Genomic DNA, 19761 nt, shown 5'->3' on the forward strand with positions numbered 1-19761 from the left:
TTCCGTAGCAGAAGTCAGAGGATTTATTTGTTTTCCTGAAATACGGGATTTGAAGCAGAGCCACAGTCATCTTACCTACATAACATACAGTGAAAGGAATCTATGTGGTAGAGTAACCTATAGAAACATTGGTCGCCACCACCTGGGTGCTTTCTGTGTAGTTTATAGGGTGGGCGGCAACTCTGCCCCTATAGCCACTGTTTGCTAGCTGCTGCGACATTTACCATGTTTTGTGACTGGACCAAGGCAAGAGCTTCACAGCATCCTTCTGAGTGGTTAGCCATAATAAACGTCTCACAAGGGGGATAAAATGGCACCTATTCACAACAGCACTAGGAAACAAGATTTCTCCCCTCCTGTGGTCCAAACAACCCTCCCAGCTGCCAACGAGGCTCCGCACTACCGAGTGGAAAGGAACCCACAGACATGGCTAGTGGTGTTTAGGGGTAGCTTGTGGATGCTGGTGGCTACAAAAGGTAGGGTTCAGATGGCCGTCTCCCCTGTCGGCCCTCACAAGTTCTCTTTGTCAAACTCACACATGAAGTACATGGTAATGTGGCAGGCCACATCGTTCCAGCCACCTGAGGCCACCATCTCCACACAGTCCTCCTCATCATAAGCGTTGTTGGGCTCTCCGCTGCGCCATTTGTTGAAGGTCTGCATAGGGGAGCGGTCCGAGTACACGAAAGCACCTTCTCTCTCCAGGTCATTGATGCCAATGAAGACCCGAGCCAGGCCAGCCTGTGCCAGGTATGAAGCCATCAGGCCATTGGCTGCCTCGTCTTTGGGCATGCTCAGTGTGCCTCCTCGGCCTTGGCAGGACAGCTGGGCATCTGCATACCGCTTCTCCTCCTTCACCAGCAGGTAGATCTTGCTCTCGGTCTCGCGCACACCAGCAACAGCTGCAGGGGAGGGCAGTGCTGAAAGGGCCAGCACTTGCATTTCTATAAACAAACTCAACACACTCCACCACACCACAGCCACAGGCACGGCCGCGGTGGGCGCTGAACAGCACATGGAAGCCACTGCTGTCCAGCTTCCGGGGAGAAGGGGGGAGGGGCGGAGTAGGGACGGGGAAGGCCTCAATCTAACGTACCATTTTTTATGAATTTTATCTCAGTTGTCAGTTGAGTGACCTGGTTATCCATCTCCCCAATAGCCTTCCTCAGCTGGCTGCACTCACATGGAATACCTGTGTGAAGCAGCCTGTTAGGCATGGGACTGGCTTTGGAAAAGAAGGGTACACACAAGTACACTAACATGCACACACACACACACACACACACACACACACACACACACACATACCACATCAGATGCATATACTCCTGAGAGAAGGATCAGGAGACAAGTGTCCCAACCTTTAGAGCAGGTTTACCTGATGTCTTACAGATGAACTCCAACCCTGAGAAAGTGTTTGTGTTTTGCCGGCATTATGTCCGTGCACCATGTGTGTCTACAGTGACCCAGACACCAAAAGTGGGCATCTGATCCCCTGGAACTGGAGTTACAAATTGTTGCGGTTGCTAGAAATTGAAGCCAGGTACTCTGGAAAAGCAGCTAGTGGTCTTAATCTCTGGACCATCACTCCAGCCCCAGAGTTTATGTTTTTAAAGTATAAAGTTAAATGATTTTATTAAAGGTCCTTTATGCCCTACCAGGTTCTCCACTGGGACCAGGGGGTCCGATGTCACCAGAATCTCCTTTTTCACCTAGAGGCAAAAAGAAAAATTAAAGTTAGCATTTGGAAGGGGGGAATATCCCTTGAATTAGAATGTGTCGAGTTAAAACTCTTGTTTACTGAGGCCGAGGATGTAGCTCAGTGTATATTTACACAGCGTGTCTGAGGCGCGGGGTTCAATTCCCATCACCCCCCATCACCATGCTCTGTAGATGGCTCTTCAGGTTGTTTATAAGTATGGACATTTTCACTTTGTGGGATCTGGGGGAGCAACCAGTAACATACTGGAAGAGAGTCAGCTCCAACTCCTCCCCTCAGGGAGTGTTTTACAGGCAACACCGTGTGAAGAATTAATGCCCGGAGCAGATGGATGAGGGTAGGCCAGTTTTACGTCTCTCAGTACAACAGGAAAGTCTAGGTGAACATAAAATGGGAGTTGGGGTGAGCTTGCAGATAACCAGAACCAGGAAGTTCCCTTTGTCAGACTCACACCAATAACCCCAAGCTGTAACTCAAGTTCCTCTGGATCCACTCCAGATAGTGTAGTGTCACAGAAGGACCTAACGCCAGGACTCCTGCCTAACCTCCTGGTAGGTGGGTCAAGCCTCCTAACCCTTGCCTCAGCACACACACACACACACACACACACACACACACACACACACACACAGAGAGAGAGAGAGGGGGGGTGGAGAGAGAGAGAGAGAGAGAGAGAGAGAGAGAGAGAGAGAGAGAGAGAGACAAATAGTATAGAACACAGTGGGACCAATGAGGCTATCCAGCCACTGTGAGATCAAGCCATGTGTGTGTGTGTGTGTGTGTGTGTGTGTGTGTGTGTGTGTGTGTGTGTGTGTTTGTGCGCGCGCGCGCGCGCATGCCTATATCAGTCATTTTAGAATCCCTAGTGTGTAGAACTGTCTCCATGAAGGACTCCACATCTGCTGATTCACAGTCCATTCACATAAGGAAGGAAGCATCCAGGCAGCCTCTGCTCAACTCACTCTTCTGTGTTCTGTCAGGGGCCTGAAGACCATCAGAACCTCAGCCTGACCAGGACCCAAGAGGACAGCCCCACTCAAAGGCAAAGCCAATCAAATAATCAAAACCAAGTAAGGGTGATCCTGGTCTCCATATGAGACTTGGAGATGTGCCCAGCACACATGCTGCGTGGAAAAGAATATGTGTTCCTTCTGTCTTCCCCTTGCTCATTATAGCATTGTCCATAGCGGCCAATGGGGACAGATGGCTGAGTATCAACAGCCTGGGAGACTGTAGCACACAGCACGGTCTTCTAAGCAATTCGCCCACCCTGCCAGCCATTTACATGTAGTTCTTCCCTGACTTCGTGAGGTCTCAGGAGTGCCAGAGAATGTAGGCTAAGAAAGGTTAACTTTCCACACAGTTGGGGCGGGGGACTCCATCACTGTGACTTTCCTGTCGCTACTTTGGGGTTCCCCACAGTCCTGCAAGTAGCTCCTCTCACATAAGCCCAATAAATCCATTTGTCCTCTAGATTGAATTTTGGTGGGGGAGTACTTTGGCTTGTTGTTGTGACCTTAGGAGGAAGGGACAGACATCATCTATGTCTCCCCAGGGAAGGAGTTCTCAGAATGCTTAGAAAAACAAAATCATGGTTTATCTATGAAGTAGGTGTTATTCAGTGTTAAAATAGGGGGATATTGACAAGTGCTACAGGATGGATTCGAAGAGCACTGTACTAAGAGAAACAAGATGGCCGCAGAGGGCAAATCCCGTCGTATAATACGTAGGATGGGCAAATTCACAGAGACAAAAAGCAGACTCTAGGTTGTCAGAGCTGGAGAGGAGGGAGGGAGGGAGTTACTGCTTAATGGTGCAGCATCCCCGTGGGGCGATAAAAACCTTTTGGAAGCAATGGGCACGGTTGCATCACATTGCAAATGTGGTGGTGCCATCGAACTGTGCAGCTGGAACAGTGGAAATGGCAGTTTTTATGAGATTGATACTTTATCTTGATTCTGCAAAGGTTCTGTAGCCTGCAAGTCCCTCAATACTCCATGCTCATCAGGAAGACGGCCCTCAGCACTCCGGGTCCAGCATCCAGGATATTACCCAGATGATATCTGATAGCAGGTCCGTCCCAGAGGAGGGACAGCTGAGTGCCCACCTCCCAACACTCCTGGTCATCTCTTCCTGAAAGGACAGCACAGGGCTGCAGCAGGTCCACGATGCGGATCAGAACAAATCACCCAAGCCAACTCAGCTCAGACTTCAAACAAGGACTTCCTAGGGCCAGGAGTCAACCTACTCCAGTACAAGAACCCAGGAGACAGAGCTGGGAGGACCACAGCCAAATTCCTTTATTATCTGTGATTGCCAGCACAGCCATTGGCTATCAAAGTTGGCTGTCCCCATGGCCAACCCACAACAGGACCCCAGGCCGACCTCAATGAGATCACACAGGAAGCTACGTGACCATTTTGTCCCCTAGGTCCAAGTGCTCAGAACATGTCTGCTGACTGAATGCAGACCAGAGGACACAAAACAGAACCGTACAGCATTCAGCTATCTGTTAACTCTCTCATACCTGAGGTCCTGGCCACAGGGAGGGAGTCCTGACCTGCCAAAGTTACGTGAGTCATGTGCAGCATCAGGTGCTGCCTGACACTGGCGTTCCCAATCTCAGACATGCTGGTGCCACCCTACGCCCTGTTCAGGCTGAGTCTCAGAAGACTGGGAAACTGAACCTGGGGGTGGGGTAAATTCATGAAACATCACATCCTGACCATGTGAGTCTCTCATCATTTCATCATGCTTGTTAGGGGAGGTGTAGCTGAAGATTTGGGATCTGGGTCCAGCATCCAGGAGGTGAAATGCTCTGCTCTGAAAATGCTGCAGGCTGGTATGACTCCACCCACCCTAATGCTCACAAAGCCAGCAATCCCTTTGGTTTCCCTAGAGTGAGAATGTTTCGACAGAGTTTATCAGAGTGACACATGAAAATAAGAGCTCCAGGCAACGTGGCACAGCCAGTGGCTGTTCCCAGACACCCTGAGCCTAGTGGGGAATATAGGGAGAGACGTGTGTCACAAATACCTTTTGCGCCAATGGGACCAATTTTTCCATGGCGGCCCACAGTGCCTTTCTGTCCCTTGTCCCCCATGTCTCCTGTAGAAAAAAAATAAGGTCAAAGTTGATTGATGCATGATTGATCTGACATGCCTCTCTCTCTCTCTCCTCTCTCTCTCTCTCTCTCTCTCTCTCTCTCACACACACACACACACACACACACACACACACACACACACACACACACCTCCCGTTCACCATCACAAATATACAGGCAATCTGGCACACCTCCTCTTCTCTATCATGTATGCACAGGTGCTCTTATGTGTCCCCTCCTCACCATCTCACATGTGCACACATGCACACATGCACACATGCACACAAGAAGAGACTTCACAAAGCACGGGCTCTTCAAGGGCACATATGACTGTCACAGGATGACTCCTCACAGAGAGCCCACTGGTTTTGTTTCCAAAAGAGGAGATAAGTCACTCAGATGGCAGAAGGGAAGCAGACAGACCAGCACTCCTGAGTCACTCAGTCAAGGTCAGCTTTCCTCTGAGTCTGGATCAGGAAGGGCAGGTCCCTGTCCTGTATCCTAGCTCAGTGGTGTCTCCCAAGCGTGTTCTCACACCCAAACCAAAAAGCATCCCTCTGGAATACAGACACAGCTTGATACTCTTGGGAACAACAAAGCCCTGGGTACCTCTGGCTGCATTTGAAGGTGACTCTGCAGGAGACACATGGCATGGGGAGATACAACCAGAATGCTCTCTGTGTACCTGAAGACCACTTCCTGTCACAAGGCCTCTAGCCCTTCTGCTATCTCTCTGCAAGATGAGGCAGTGGCTGACCTTACCTGACCCCAAAGAACACTAATCACTGGAATAAAGCTAAGGCGGCTAGGACCAGCTATTCTCTCCGAAATCCACAACAAATCAAGACAGAAGACATTCCTCAAGGCTACATCCTTCCCTGAGTATCCTTGCTCCCTCGATGATAAGCTTTTGGGAATCTCACTGGTGAGACGCCAAAGCGCAAGTAGAAAGAAGCATACAGCGAAGCCCTGAGGAAGAGACAGGCACCAACTTCCCCGCGGACAGGTTCATGGATGGTCAAGATGCCATGATCTTCTGATCATCCCAGAGACAAATGGAGGCTCTCGAGACAGACAGGAGGAAGGGCTGCCCTGTGTGCTGATGAAGCATCTGATAGCATAGCACTTCCCAAAAGGCCTCCCCGTACTGGAGTGGGTAGAATGTTCCCTCAGTGTAGAGCAGATGGAGTCCAAAGGACAGAGCACTGGCTCCAGTGAGCCACAGCTGACCAGAAAGCACACTATCCGTGGGAAGAGCATGAGAACAAAGTCCTTGCTTGCAAAGCACATCCGTGTTCTCCTGGACTGCTTCTAAAACTGTTCTAAGATTAAGTGATTTGACCAGGTTAAGTCCAGCAGAACCAGATCAAGAGCCATGATCTGATGATTTGAAAACCATTCTACCCTCCTGGTGCCAGGAGATAAAGACTGATGACGTCTCTGTGGGTGGAAGAGCAGAACAAGTCACTGGTCCAGCAGGGTGCAGAGTATGAGCCAAGGGCACAGGGACAATCCAGCAATTGCAACCTAGGGAAAAGGTAAACTGTTGGAGAGGAAAGAGGCACTGAGGTGGCCCAGGGCAAGGGCCCTGCCCTATCTGGAGACTGAGGGAGGGCATCTGAGAGGCTATAATGCATCCATGGAGCAATGGGGGCCACGAGAGAGTCAGTGAGAGGAGAGGGAGAGAGATGCTTGCTTGGAAAATGCTTGAAAAATGGACAAGGCAAGCATAGAGGCCAGCTGGTGGCTAGCCAGACAGCATCTAGGAACTTAAAAGAAGCTCCTTAGTTGGCAAGTGTCTGTAAGTTGACAGCACCTCAATGTTGGGATATGAGGTGAGGCCAACCAAGGCTTCCAGCCTGGGTACCCAGGTGCAGAGTGGATCATCCTAAAACCAGGAAAGGCACTGGGTTCTCAGATCCTAGAAACAAGAGGAAGAAAGGCAGTGGGTTTAACTTGGGGGCAGAATAGGGCTTGACACCAGTAAAGAGGGAATCTAGAGGAACTGAAGGGAAGCAGAAAAGAGGGGAAGCAGGCTCAGAAGCAACTCCATGAAGCCTTACAGGGGATGGAGGAGGGCATTCAGGAAGGAGAAAGGCTGAGACCAGGGCAGGCAGCAGACCTGTCAGGACATCCATCCATTGGTGTCTTGATCAATGAGTTAAAGAATAAGAAAAGAAGGGGAGACTTTAGCAATTGTACCCAATTGTTTGAAATCCTAAGACTCCCCTGACATCAGCAGAGTTCATGCTAGACCATGCAACTGAGTTTTTAAGGAAATCACAAAAATAGCTGATGTTTTGATGAAGCTGTCTTTGGCTGCATGAAGTGTGGATGCCACAGATTGGACATGTCAAAACGACCCCTGAAGCCCCACAGTGGAGGTGGGAGCCCAGCAGCTCCCACATGAAGGCGTCCAGTGCCACCGTTCCTGAAAGCCAGCCAGTGAGCTGACCTGATCAGCCCAAGTTCACATAGTGTATAAGGTTCAACTTGCCCATCTGCCATCTGGGAACTCTATACCCCACCACACTGCTCTTGTGTATAAGGGACAGACAGATTTGTCATTCCAATACCCAGGTTTGCCACATTCCCAGACAGACGGGAGCTGGGTAGATGGGTCCTAGAAAATAAATACCAAAAATTTTACCCTGAAAAGACCAGATCCCACTAAATGCCCAATACCTTGGGCAATCTGTTGCCTGCTACTACAAGGCTGGCAGGATTGAGGCTCCTGAGCGTGCATGTAGAATCCGTTGTGTGCTGTGTAGGGGAAGATGGCAAGGGATTCAGAGGTCTCTGATCCTCCGTGGGGCTGCTTCCCTTTGAGAACCATCTAACTGGTTCAAGACTGTAGTGAAGAGAAAGTCACACCACAGCTCTGCCTTCTCAGCCTTCCAGTCACATCAGGTAGAAGAAGGTTGGTCCCTGAGGTGACAGGCAGATAGGATAAAGAGGCTCAAAGATCCCTGGAGGAAAAACACTGGCATCACAAATGCCCCAGGGTGTTTTTTTTTCCTGCAAAACTCCCACCTTAACATAACAGTCGATTAGCACTCTATTGTCTGACTCAGTCCGCTGGCTGATCGCGATGAAAGTCCAGCATAAGTCTGGCTGTCATAAATCAGTCACAACCTGAGGCTGATTTGAGAACACTTGGCTTCAGCCCATCCCTAACCCTCAAAGCCCAACAGGAGCAGGGATTCAAAGCTGTTGTTGACACTTGGCTCCTAGTACCAGCTGGCACCACACTCAGCTCCTGTCCTTGGAGTAGTGTAGGTGCCAAGCCCTACCATCAGGGAACACAGGAACTAAGTGCGAGTGTGGGAAACGGGGCACAGTGGAGACAACAGCAACTCGGCACAGAGGACGTGAAGGACACAGGGAGGCAGAGTCTGGAGCCCTAGAAAGCCAATGCCGCCAGCTGGCCTGGGTAGGCAGCAGCTTGCAGCCTTCAGGGGGCCTCTTGGGCCCCTGAGTACTGCTGGACGATGCACATAACATTGATGCCATTGGTTTAAGATGTGCAGAGGTCTGGGGAGACAAGGAGTGAGACAGCCCTAAGTCTGCACATCCTCTCTGAACTTACGGAGTTAGGTAACCCTGAAGACATACTTTAGCCTCTTCGAGCCTTTGTTTTCACCTCTGTAAACCTGGAATCTGGTGCTGGGGTATGACTTAGTTGAGAGAGGGCTGTCTAACATGCACAACACTCCAAATTCAATCCCCAGCATGGTGTAAACTAGCATAGCAGCACATGCTTGTAACTCCTAGTATTTGAGAGATACATGTAAAAAGACCAGAAGTCCAAGGTCATCCTAGACTATATAATTTCAGGACCAGCCTGGACTACATGAAACCTGGCCTCAGAAAAAGTAAAAAATGTAAGCTGGATATGGTGGCACACTTCTTTAACCCCAGCACTTGGGAAGCCGAGGCAGGTAAAACCCTGTGGGTTCAAGGCCAGCCTGATCTACATAGTTAAGTTTCAAGGCAGACAGATAGAATGAGATAAATGAGACCCTGTCCCAAAGCATATATAACAAGGGATGGGACAGATGACTCAGTGGTTAAAGAGCACTGGTTGCTATTTCAGAGGAACTGGGTTCAGTTCTCAGAATCCACCTGGCAGCTCGCAGCCATCTATAATTCCAGTTCCAAGGAATGTGATGTTTTCTTTTGGAAAGAGGCACACATATAGAAAGTAGGGAGAAAGATCCCTAGAACAAAGGAAACTCAAGACGGATGATCAAAATGTGAATGCTTCACTCCTTCTTTAAATGAGGAAAAAGAATACCCTTGGCAGGGAAGGGAGAGGCAAAGATTAAAACAGAGACTGAAGGAACACCCATTCAGAGCCTGCCCCACATGTGGCCCATACATATACAGCCACCCAATTAGACAAGATGGATGAAGCAAAGAAGTGCAGACCGACAGGAGCCGGATGTAGATCGCTCCTGAGAGACACAGCCAGAATACAGCAAATACAGAGGCGAATGCCAGCAGCAAACCACTGAACTGAGAATAGGTCCCCCGTTGAAGGAATCAGAGAAAGAACTGGAAGAGCTTGAAGGTGCTCGAGACCCCAAAAGTACAACAATGTCAAGCAACCAGAGCTTCCAGGGACTAAGCCACTACCTAAATACTATACATGGACTGACCCTGGACTCTGACCCCATAGGTAGCAATGAATATCCTAGTAAGAGCACCAGTGGAAGGGGAAGCCCTGGGTCCTGCTAAGACTGAACCCCCAGTGAACTAGACTATGGGGGGAGGGCGGCAATGGGGGGAGGGTTGGGAGGGGAACACCCATAAGGAAGGGGAGGGGGGAGGGGGATGTTTGCCCGGAAACCGGGAAAGGGAATAACACTTGAAATGTATATAAGAAATACTCAAGTTAATAAAAAAAAAAAAAAGAAAGTAGGGAGAAAATATATATATGTATGTATGATGTATGTATGTATGTATATACACATGCATACATATATATTCAAGAAAAATACTTATATACAGAAATTAGCACTTTTTAAAAATAAGAATCTAAAATCCTATAGTAAAGGATTTTGAAGAAAACACCCACAACCAAGCCATTTGTCTTCTCCCCAACCACCACCCCAATGCCTCACGGCCTTGCTCAGTGGCTCTGTGCCACCACAGAGCTTGGCTCAGTGGCCCCTGTGCACCTATGAAACGGGGTTGGCAGCATGCCCCTAGTTGGATGCTGGAGAAACAGGCACACCACCCAGAACTGCACCTGGCACATAGCAGGTGGGACACACATGTCCCCAGCAACAATCATTCATCATCACATGCAGAGTCACTCAAGTGTCTAGAAGTGTGGCAACTCACACTGACAGCCCCAAGGGCCGGGTGCATGAACACCTGCACTTGAACACAGTCCCAAATGAATGATGGGCACCAAAGTCAGCTAGGACTGGCTTACACATTGTTTCTATCAGTTTGTCTGAGATTCCACCCTCCACCCAATCCTTGAAGGCAGAAGGAGCAAGTGAGGGGCTACAGTGAGGTGTGTGGCACCCTAGGGTAGGTCTGTTCCCTTCCCTATCGTTTTAATTTTATTTATATGAGTACACGGTAGCTGTCTTCAGACACACCAGAAGAGGGTATCGGATTCCATTATAGATGGCTGTGAGCCACCATGTAGTTGATAGGAATTGAACTCAAGACCTCTGGAAGAGCAATCAGTGCTCTTAACCGCTGAGCCAGCTCTCCAGCCCCCTTCTCCATCCTTAAGGAACAAATGCAGACGCTTCTCATATGCTGTTCCAGGACAGTACGTTCACGTGAGTTTACTAAGCCCAATGCCACATCATCATGGTGTGTCTCTGTGTGTGTGTATATATGTATTTGTACGTACTTCACTGACTGAGCCATATCCCAGCCTATCATGTCCATCTTTTGATGAGCTCAGCAGTCCATCCAAAAAGTCTGTGCTGAAGTCTGTCCTGCTCTGCAGAACCTGAGAATAGAATCTTGAAAGAGGCCATGGGTATTCACTGAGGTCATAGGTCAAACCCTGATCCAACAGCACTGGCAGCATTAATAAGAGGAAACACCCGATATGCACAGAAGACAGGCTGCATGGGGATGCGGGGGAAAGAAAGAGTAGCTGTCTGCAAGCCATGGAAAAAAGCAGCCCTACCCCACCTAGATCTTGGGTTTTCAGACTCCAACACTCAATGAACCAAATCTCCATAATCCAAGTCTGTGGCTCTCCACAGCAGTACAAGTGTAGAGAGGATATCTTGTATCTGTATGGATGTGGCACCTGTCAATTGTAAATCTTTTGCCTGTCAGATGTAGGATTGGTAAAGATCTTTTCCCAATCTGTGGATTGCTATTTGGTCCTATTGATGGTGTCCTTTCCCTTACAGAAGCTTTGCAATTTTATGAGGTCCCATTTGTCAATTCTTGATCTTAAAAGCATAAGCCATTGGTGTTCTATTCAGGAAAATGCCCCCTGTGCCAATGTATATGAGGTTCTTCCTCACTTTCTCTTCTGTTAGATTTGCCATATCTGGTTTTATGCGGAGGTCCTTGATCCACCTGGACTTGAGCTTTGTACAAGGAGATGAGAATGGGTCAATTTGCATTATTCTACACGCTGACTGCCAGTTGATCCAGCACCATGCTGTCTTTTCTTTACTGGAATGGTTTTGCCTCCTTTGTCAAAGATCAAGTGACCATAGGTGTGTGGGTTCATCTCTGGGTCTTCAATTCTATTCCATTGATCTCTCTGTACCAATATCATGTGGGTTTCTTTTTTTTATCACTACTGCTCTGTAGTATAGCTTGAGCTCAGAGATGGTGATTCCCCCAGAAGTTCTTTTATTGTTAAGAATGCTTTTGGGTATCCTGGATTTTTGTTATTCCAAATAAATTTGAGAATTGCTCTTTCTATCTCTGTGAAGAATTGAGTTGGAATTTTGATGGGGATTGCATTGAATCTGTAGATTGCTTTAGGTAAGATGGCCATTTTTACTATGTTAATCCTGCCAATCTTTCCATATTCTGTGATCTTCTTCAATTTCTTTCTTCAGAGACTTGAAGTTCTTGTCACACCGATCTTTCATTTGCTTGCTTAGATTTACACCAATCCAATAGAGGGCTAATATCCAAAATATACAAAAAACTCAAGAAGTTAGACTCCAGAGAACCAAATAACCCTGTTAAAATTGGGGACAGAGCTAAACAGAGAATTCTTAACTGAGGAATTTCAAACGGCTGAGAAGTACTTAAAGAAATGTTCAACATCCTTAGTCATAAAGGAAATGCAAATCAAAACAAGCCTGAGATTTCACCTCACACCAGTGAGAATGGCTAAGATCAAAAACTCAGGTGACAGCAGATGCTAGCAAGGATGTGGAGAAAGAGGAACACTCCTCCATTGTTGGTGAGATTGCAAGCTGGTACAACCACTCTAGAAATCAGTCTGGCGGTTCCTCAGAAAATTGGAATAGTTCTACCTGAGGTCCCAGCTAAACCACTCCTGGGCATATACCCAAAAGATGTTCCAACATATAATAAGGATACATGTCCCACTATGTTCATAACAGCCTTACCTATAATAGCCTGAAGCTGGAAACAACCCATATGTCCCTCAACAGAGGAATGGATACAGAAAATATGGTACATTTGCACAATGGAGTATTACTCAGCTATTAAAAACAATAATTTCATGAAATTCACAGGTAAATGGATAGCATTTGAAAATATCCTGAGTGAGATAACCCAGTCACAAAAGAAGACAAATGGCATGTGATCACTGGTAAGTGGATATTAGCCAAAAGGAAGCTCAGAATACCCATGATACAACTCACAGACCATATTAAACCCAAGAAGAAAGATCACACCTAAGTGTGGGTGCTACAGTACTACTCAGTAGGGGGAAGAGAATAATCTCTGGGTAGTAGAGGGAGAGAGGGATCTGGGAGGGAGAGAGGAGGGGGAGAGAAAAGGGGACCAGTTCAGATATGGGAGGAGATGGGGGAGAAAAACAGAGGGTCAGAAATTTGAAAGTAGGTGTGTAGCAGTAGGGGAAGAAGCAGCCACTAGAAAGTCCCAGATGCCAGAGACCCAAGAGGTTCCCAGGCCCCAACAAGGATGACTTTAGCCAAATTACCCAACAAAGGGGAGAGAGAACCTATAGAGACCATACCCAGTGGATAGGTACAGCCCTCAATTGAGGGATGGGGTCACCCACCAACCTCAAAAACACTAATCCAGAATTCCTCCCGTCAAAAGAAATGCAGGGACAAAGAGTGCAGCAGAGACTGAAGGAAAGGCAAACCAGAGACCGCCCCACATGGGGATTCATTCCATCTGCTGACACCAGACCCAGACACTATTGCTGATGCCAAGAAGTGCTTACTGACAGGAGCCCTGTATAGCTGTCCCTTGAGAGGCTCTGGCAGAGCTGGACCAATACAGATGTGGATGTACCCAACCAAACATTGGACTAAGCATTGGGACCCCAATGGAGGAGTTAGGGCAAGGACTGTAGGAGCTGAAGGGGTTTGCAACCTCATAGGAAGAACAATATCAACCAACCAGCTCCCCCAGAGCTCCCAGGGACTAAACCACCAACCAGAGAGTACACAGGAGGTACCCATGACTCCAGCTCATTATGTAGCAGAGGATGCCTCTGGCATCACTGGGAGGGGAGCCCCTTGGTCCTGTGGAGGCTTCATGACCCAGGATAGGGGAACGTTAGGCCACTGAGGCAGGAGTGGGTGGGCAGGTGGGGGAGCGCCCTCATAGAGGCAGGGGGAGGAAAGAAGAGATGGAGGCTTGTGAAATGGAAACTGGAAAGAGGGATAACATTTGAAATGTAAATAAATAAAATAACCGATAAAAATAAATAAATAAATCTTTAGCCTATAGGCAGGAAATAGAAGGTAGAAGGCCGGAGGGATCTGGGATCGTGCCGGGCAGGAGATTTGCATGGAAGATGTGATGAGACAGACACATGGTACCTAAGCACACATAACAAAGCATGAGACAGCACGTAGCTTAGAATAAATTGGTTATGTTAAGTTACGGTCTACGCAGAGAAGAGCCTAGGTATATGGCCAAGGTAGCTGTAAATATATTTTGAGTCCGAGTCTTATTTCTGGGAGCATGGGGATGGGAGGAAGAACAACCTAACTTCTACAACAAGCTGACTGACCCTGTTGTCCTCTGCTCCAGCACAGAAGCAAGTCCCAAAAGGGAGGTGAGTTCCACAGGTCACCCAGTGAACCAATGAATATCACTGTCCAGTGATTCAGAGCATGAACTACATGAGGACAGACCCAAGTCCCAGGTTTTTATTCACAAGAGTTCTGGCTGGCTTGGAACTCACTGTGTAGGCCAGGCTGGCCTTGAACCCTCAGAGGTTTACTTTGCCTCTGCCTCCTAAGTGCTGGGATTAAGGATGTGAGTACTACATCCAGCTTCACATTCGTACTCCCTTAGATATGTTGTAATCATCTTTAAACCCTCTTCCTCACCTGCAAATGATGTCCTAAATGTCCCCAGAATCCCAGGTCACTGTATCGGGAAGCCAGAGTGGCATGCATAGGTCATAGGCAGGAATCCAATGATTAGATTATACTAAGACCAGTGTCACATGACTCTTCATCAGGGCTCCAAATGTGCCTCAGCTCTTGGACAGGGGACTTTACCTCTATGGCGTACCCCAAGCCTACTCCTCACTGGCTCAGGAAGTAGTGAAGGGTACACTTCTAAGAACCAGAGCTGAAGATCTCGTGCAGGCTCATGGTCTTTCCGGACCATAGGAAAGCAAACAGTGGCCTCTTGGGCCATTGGCCAGTGGCAGTCAGACAACTCTACCTTTCCTGTCTAGCACTTCATTCTCTTCTGTCCCAAACTTTCAGCCGAACTACTAGGCCCCAATCCATGGCACCTCAATCCTGAGAAGACTGGGTACACTCAGAAGAAGGCCTTTGTGAGACAGTCTGGGCAAGGCAGACAGAGCCATTGCCTCCCCATAAACATCTCTGGGTCGACCAGAGATCCACCAGAATGAGAGCAGCTGCTGGGAGCAGAATGTCTGCTGGGTCAGGTTTGGAGCTGAGCAACACACACATACACACAGCACACACACGCATGCATATTAGACACAGGTACACACACACGTGAACATGCATACTATAGTCATGTAAACACAAACACACTGTCCTACTTTACTTTGTCAGTTTGACACAACCTAGAGTCCTATGAGAGGAAAGCTTCAACTATGAAATTGCCTAGATCAGATAGGCCTATGGACTTGTCTGTGAGGCATTGCCTTGATTTATCATTGATACATGAGAGCCCGACCCGCTGTGGGCAGAACTATCCCTAGGCAAGTGGTCCTGGGCTACATAAGAAACCAGCTAAGCACGAGCCTGTGAGTAAATGGGAGAACAAGCCAAAAATACAGATTTTCTCCAATATCCCTGCCTCCAGGTTCCTGCTTTGAGTTCCTGCCCTGACTTCCTCAAGTCAGGTTACAGATGGACTATAACCTGTATGCTGAAATATACTCTTTCTCCTCTAAGCTACTGTTGGTCAAAATGTTTTATCACAGTAAGAGAAGCCAAACTAACTAAAACACACATACACAAATATGCATACATAGAGTACACATATGTATCACATGTAAGCATGACTATACAAGTACAACTAGATGCTTCATAATCATACATACATTTAATTATGCATATGTAGAAATACCTCAAACTTATATTCACATATGTATATGCAAATATGTGTGTACACACATATATATATACTTACAATTAAATTCATTCACATACATGTATGTTCATACAAGGATACAGTGTGCTATCTATACATACACACAAATATACATGTAAATACAAGCATATATATGTAGAATATTTGTACACATGTATACATATATATGGACATGCAAACACATGGTACTTTATATACGTATACTTATATACAGGTATACAAACATACAAACAGTAATGTACACCTATGATTTTGTGTGTGCATGCATGTCCACATATAAAACATATTATATACATGTATGTGAATATACATGCTATACATGTGTGCAAGCACATGTGTATAAGCACACAGTTGATCCTCACACAACCCAGGATGATAAAGTTATTTAGCACAGAGTTAGTTAACCCAAAGCAGCAGAGGGGACCTTTTGCTACCTGACCCTCTAGCATCATAGCTTCACACGGGATCAGCAGCTACGACTGCTGCTGCTGCTGAGACTATACTATCATTTGGATGTGTTGAAGAAGAAGTAATGAAAGGCTCTGACACATCTAGAATATCTGCTCCTCCTCCGTGTTTGGTCACAGACTGGTTTTAGCTCCATGGGCAGCGTGGTGTCCTGGTTACAAGGCTAAAACCCCTGCAGAAGGAGATTTTTTTTTCAAAAGCTTGCACTTCCTTCCTGCTCCCAGGAAGTTCTCCTGGCTGCTCCACAGAACAGAAAGCTTTATGCAATATGCACACTAGGTCAGCTGCACCGAGACACATTTAGAGCCTGTGCCTTTAAGCAGAGAAGCTTACTGAGGCACTCAGAATGCTGGGAGCCGTGGTGACCTCCATCCTTACAGCCCATTACTCTAACGAGAAGTGGGGAGGCTCCCATTTGTTCTCCAGACACGCAGGAAGATGGGAGCGGGTGGGCAGCTCACAGCAGGTGCGTGATTCTTATTAATTTTAATGAAGATATCAGCGCCCTTTGAAGTGGAGATGGGGCAAAGGGGGCACTTGCAATTCAGCCTCCTCAGCGATTTTTATGAAGGATGGTGTGTGGGCTGCAGCTCATGACAGCCCAGTGCTGGCACAGCTACCCTCCACTGTCTGTGCCAGGAGGGGCCCCAGCCTCTGTGGCAGGGGAACGGGGCAGCCACCCGCTCTTGTCACAGCGTAAGTCTGGGAACCAGACAGAAAAATCTGGGACAACACACACATATCAAGTCACATCAGCAGAGCCACTCTGTGCCTGCCACACAGCACGCCACCCAAAAATGCAGACACTGTTCTTGTCTCAATAAAGGGCAGATGACGGCAGGCAATTCTGCTGGCTCCACTCGGCCTGGCTTTGTTTCAGTAAACTCGATTCACCAGCAGGTTTCCTCTTAGCAGGGGGCTGCCCACTCTGCAAGTCAGCCACTTACTCCAGACCAGTCCCCGGGTGGGCACAAGTTACATCTGGTGGAAGCTGAGCTGTCCAGACCCAGACTGGGGAGCCCAGTACCCTAGGGAGTGCTGTCTGCAGCAGCAGCACCTAGGCCTGTTAGTACAAGCCAACATCGGTGCCTTTCAGAGGCTGTGGGGAGGTGCAGGGGGTACACAGACAGGGCCCTCAGCCAGAGCTGAGATCACCCAGGGACTTCAAAGATACTTAAAGATATTAAATCTCAAGATATATTTCAAACTAACTGAAAAAGGCTTTCAGGGTACCAGCGTTAGGCTGAGCCCCAGGGACATAAAATTTAGGATGATGTAGATCTGTCCTCATTGCCCACATGCTTCGGGAGTGTCAAGAATAAAAAAGAAATGGTGACATGCTGCTCAACTGTGGCACTCACTGAGCACCCGTCACAGCGTCCTTTGAAGGTGCCGGTCACTAGCAGGTCCACCTCCTGGGGTCTCCAGTGGATCTCATTTCTATAAGATCAGGTTATTTAAGTAGTGGCAGGTGACCTAAAAGACAGCTTCGAACTCTGCCAATGTGAGCAATGACAGGCTTTAACCTCAAAGTGTGTGAGTCCAAATAAATCCTTCCTAGAGTCGCTTTGGTCAGAGCATCCTGTCATGACAAGAGATAAGGCAGTCAGGACACCAGGTGGGATGCTGCATGCCCTTAACTCTAGTACTCAGGAGGCTGAAGCAGGAGGATGATTTCACAGGAAGTTCGAGGCCAGTCTGTGATACGTGAGAGCTTGTCTCAAAGAAGAGTCAGAAAATTCCACATTAACACTCAGACCCCAGCAGCCTGTGATATCCTACACACACCTAGAGCCTGCTCATCTCATTCCGCATGGCCCAAATCAAGAACAATGGCTCCTGCTGTAACATTTACTGCTTAACAAGGTATCAAGGTGCACGCTTGTCTATCCAAATATGAACCCACTCCTGGGCACAAAGTCAAACCAGGCAGCTTCCTTAACCCTTATAAAGAATTCGTTCTCAGGCTCTCATCCCTTCCCATCCCCTCCACTCGTCTCCCTCTCCTTCTCCTTTCCTCCCCTCCTCCCTCCCCCTTCCACTCTCCCCCCTCCCTCCACCTTTCCACTCTCCCCCTCCCCTCCCCTCCCCTCTCTCTTCCTCTCTCTCTCTTTCTCTCTTTCTGAATTCAGCTCCTGCATCTGTCTCCTGCAGTGCATTTCTTCATTAAACCTTCTTGCATCTGTTCCAACCTGATCAATGCTTTCACCCCCATGCCTTCGGCTGCCCTCCATTTCTGGCACAATAATACAGTTACCACCATCTAGAATGCTGCTTTGGTTGAAGTGTCATGCATTATATTTTGTTTTGGTTTTATTTTCAAGGGGTTTTTTTTGTTGCGGTTTGTTTTAGAGATAGTATCTCACTATGTAGCCCAGGCTGGCCTCAAACTCACCACCCTTCTGCCTTAGTCTCCTGAGTGCTGGGTGGTAGGCATGCATTGCATTTGGGACACAGCAAGAAAATAGTACTGTAAATGGGGAAGGAGAGAGAGAAGGAGCAAAATTCCTTAGGGAGAGTGCACAGCCATAAAATGGGAGCAGCAAGCAGGGAGCTCACATTTGGGTTTGCGGTGGTATGTAGGCCTCCTCAGGGGCACTCATGCATGGGCCCTACCTGCAGGTACTAGGGAACAAACTGCCAAGAATCTTAATCTCAGCGAGTCCTCAAATCAATAGGAAAGGAAGGGTATCAAACCCACACTCTAGAAAGATTGTTCACACCTCCAGGAGGTAATGGAGCGAGCAGGAGCACCCCCAAAATTCCACGTTAACACTCAGACCCAGAGATGGGAGCAGAGGCCCCAGCAGGGCCCACCCACAGCACACACCATGACTAGATATCCACAAACCATGCAACCTGTGGGGAGGGCAGCTCGCGCCTCACGGTGAGCCTGGAAGCTAGCCAGATTGAAGGTGGGGAGCATCAGGGCCTGGTACTCAGTCCCTGCTGCCTCCTTTCCAGCTTGGCAATGGATCTGTTTGAGATGTGAAGAGAGGAGAGGCGCTGGGATGACACAGCTCCCAGACTTCCTGAACAGCGCCTGATGTGGCCATAGTAAGAATTGGTTTCAAATTAGCTGAGGAAAGCGTCTACACTTCAACTGGTGGGAAGAGAGAAAGCAGTCATAAGAGAATGTTCTAGAACAGAAGGTCCTGATGAGGCTACCAGAACACTCAGAAGCCAGTGCCACGCTTAATATAAAAGGATGTTGGCACAAGTTGACAGCCAAACCCAACTACAGATATGGGTCACGTTTGCAGTTGTAAGACGTGTAAAGCCAGAGGCTGGAAAGGTCATGATGTGTAAAGGTCAGAGGCTGGGCATCCTCATGACTGCTTTAAGGAGCAGAATGGTTGGTGCTGTATCTACACAGGACAGGGAAAACCCACCACCTTGTGGACCTGGATTTCACATCCATAACCCAACAATAGTTAGAACTGAAGCATAACTGAACAGAGCTTTCTAGAAGGAATCCAGCTGTACCTCCCAGCACTGTGACATTGCCTGGTCTTCCAGAGATATGAGGATACAGCCTACAAGGCCTGGAGTTAGGTTCTCCAAGAGGACGAACAGCTGCAGCTTGTGGCATCTCTACTGTGCTCTGGATAGCTCAGCAGGCGTCCCGCCCATCCAGCTGCAGTGCTAGCCTGTGACCAGGATTCACAGAGCTTGTGGCTGTGAATCACTCGCACTCCATCCC

At 48.1% G+C, this 19761-nt stretch overlaps 1 protein-coding gene across 2 annotated transcripts in view; it reads right to left on the reverse strand.

Moving 5' to 3' along the window:
• Colec11 (collectin sub-family member 11) overlaps positions 1-19761 on the reverse strand; it is a 32470-nt gene continuing 12709 nt past the window's right edge. Inside the window, 4 exon segments of one of the 2 annotated variants that reach the window (NM_001427173.1) lie at positions 1-902; positions 1097-1192; positions 1659-1712; positions 4757-4828. In NM_001427173.1, the coding sequence (NP_001414102.1) occupies positions 511-902; positions 1097-1192; positions 1659-1712; positions 4757-4828 (614 nt within the window). In that variant the 3' untranslated portion in view covers positions 1-510. 2 annotated transcript variants of the gene reach the window in all.

The sequence above is a fragment of the Rattus norvegicus genome, chromosome 6 (assembly GCF_021556685.1).
Source record: "Rattus norvegicus strain SHRSP/BbbUtx chromosome 6, alternate assembly SHRSP_T2T, whole genome shotgun sequence".
In the NCBI taxonomy this organism is placed as follows: domain Eukaryota; kingdom Metazoa; phylum Chordata; class Mammalia; order Rodentia; family Muridae; genus Rattus; species Rattus norvegicus.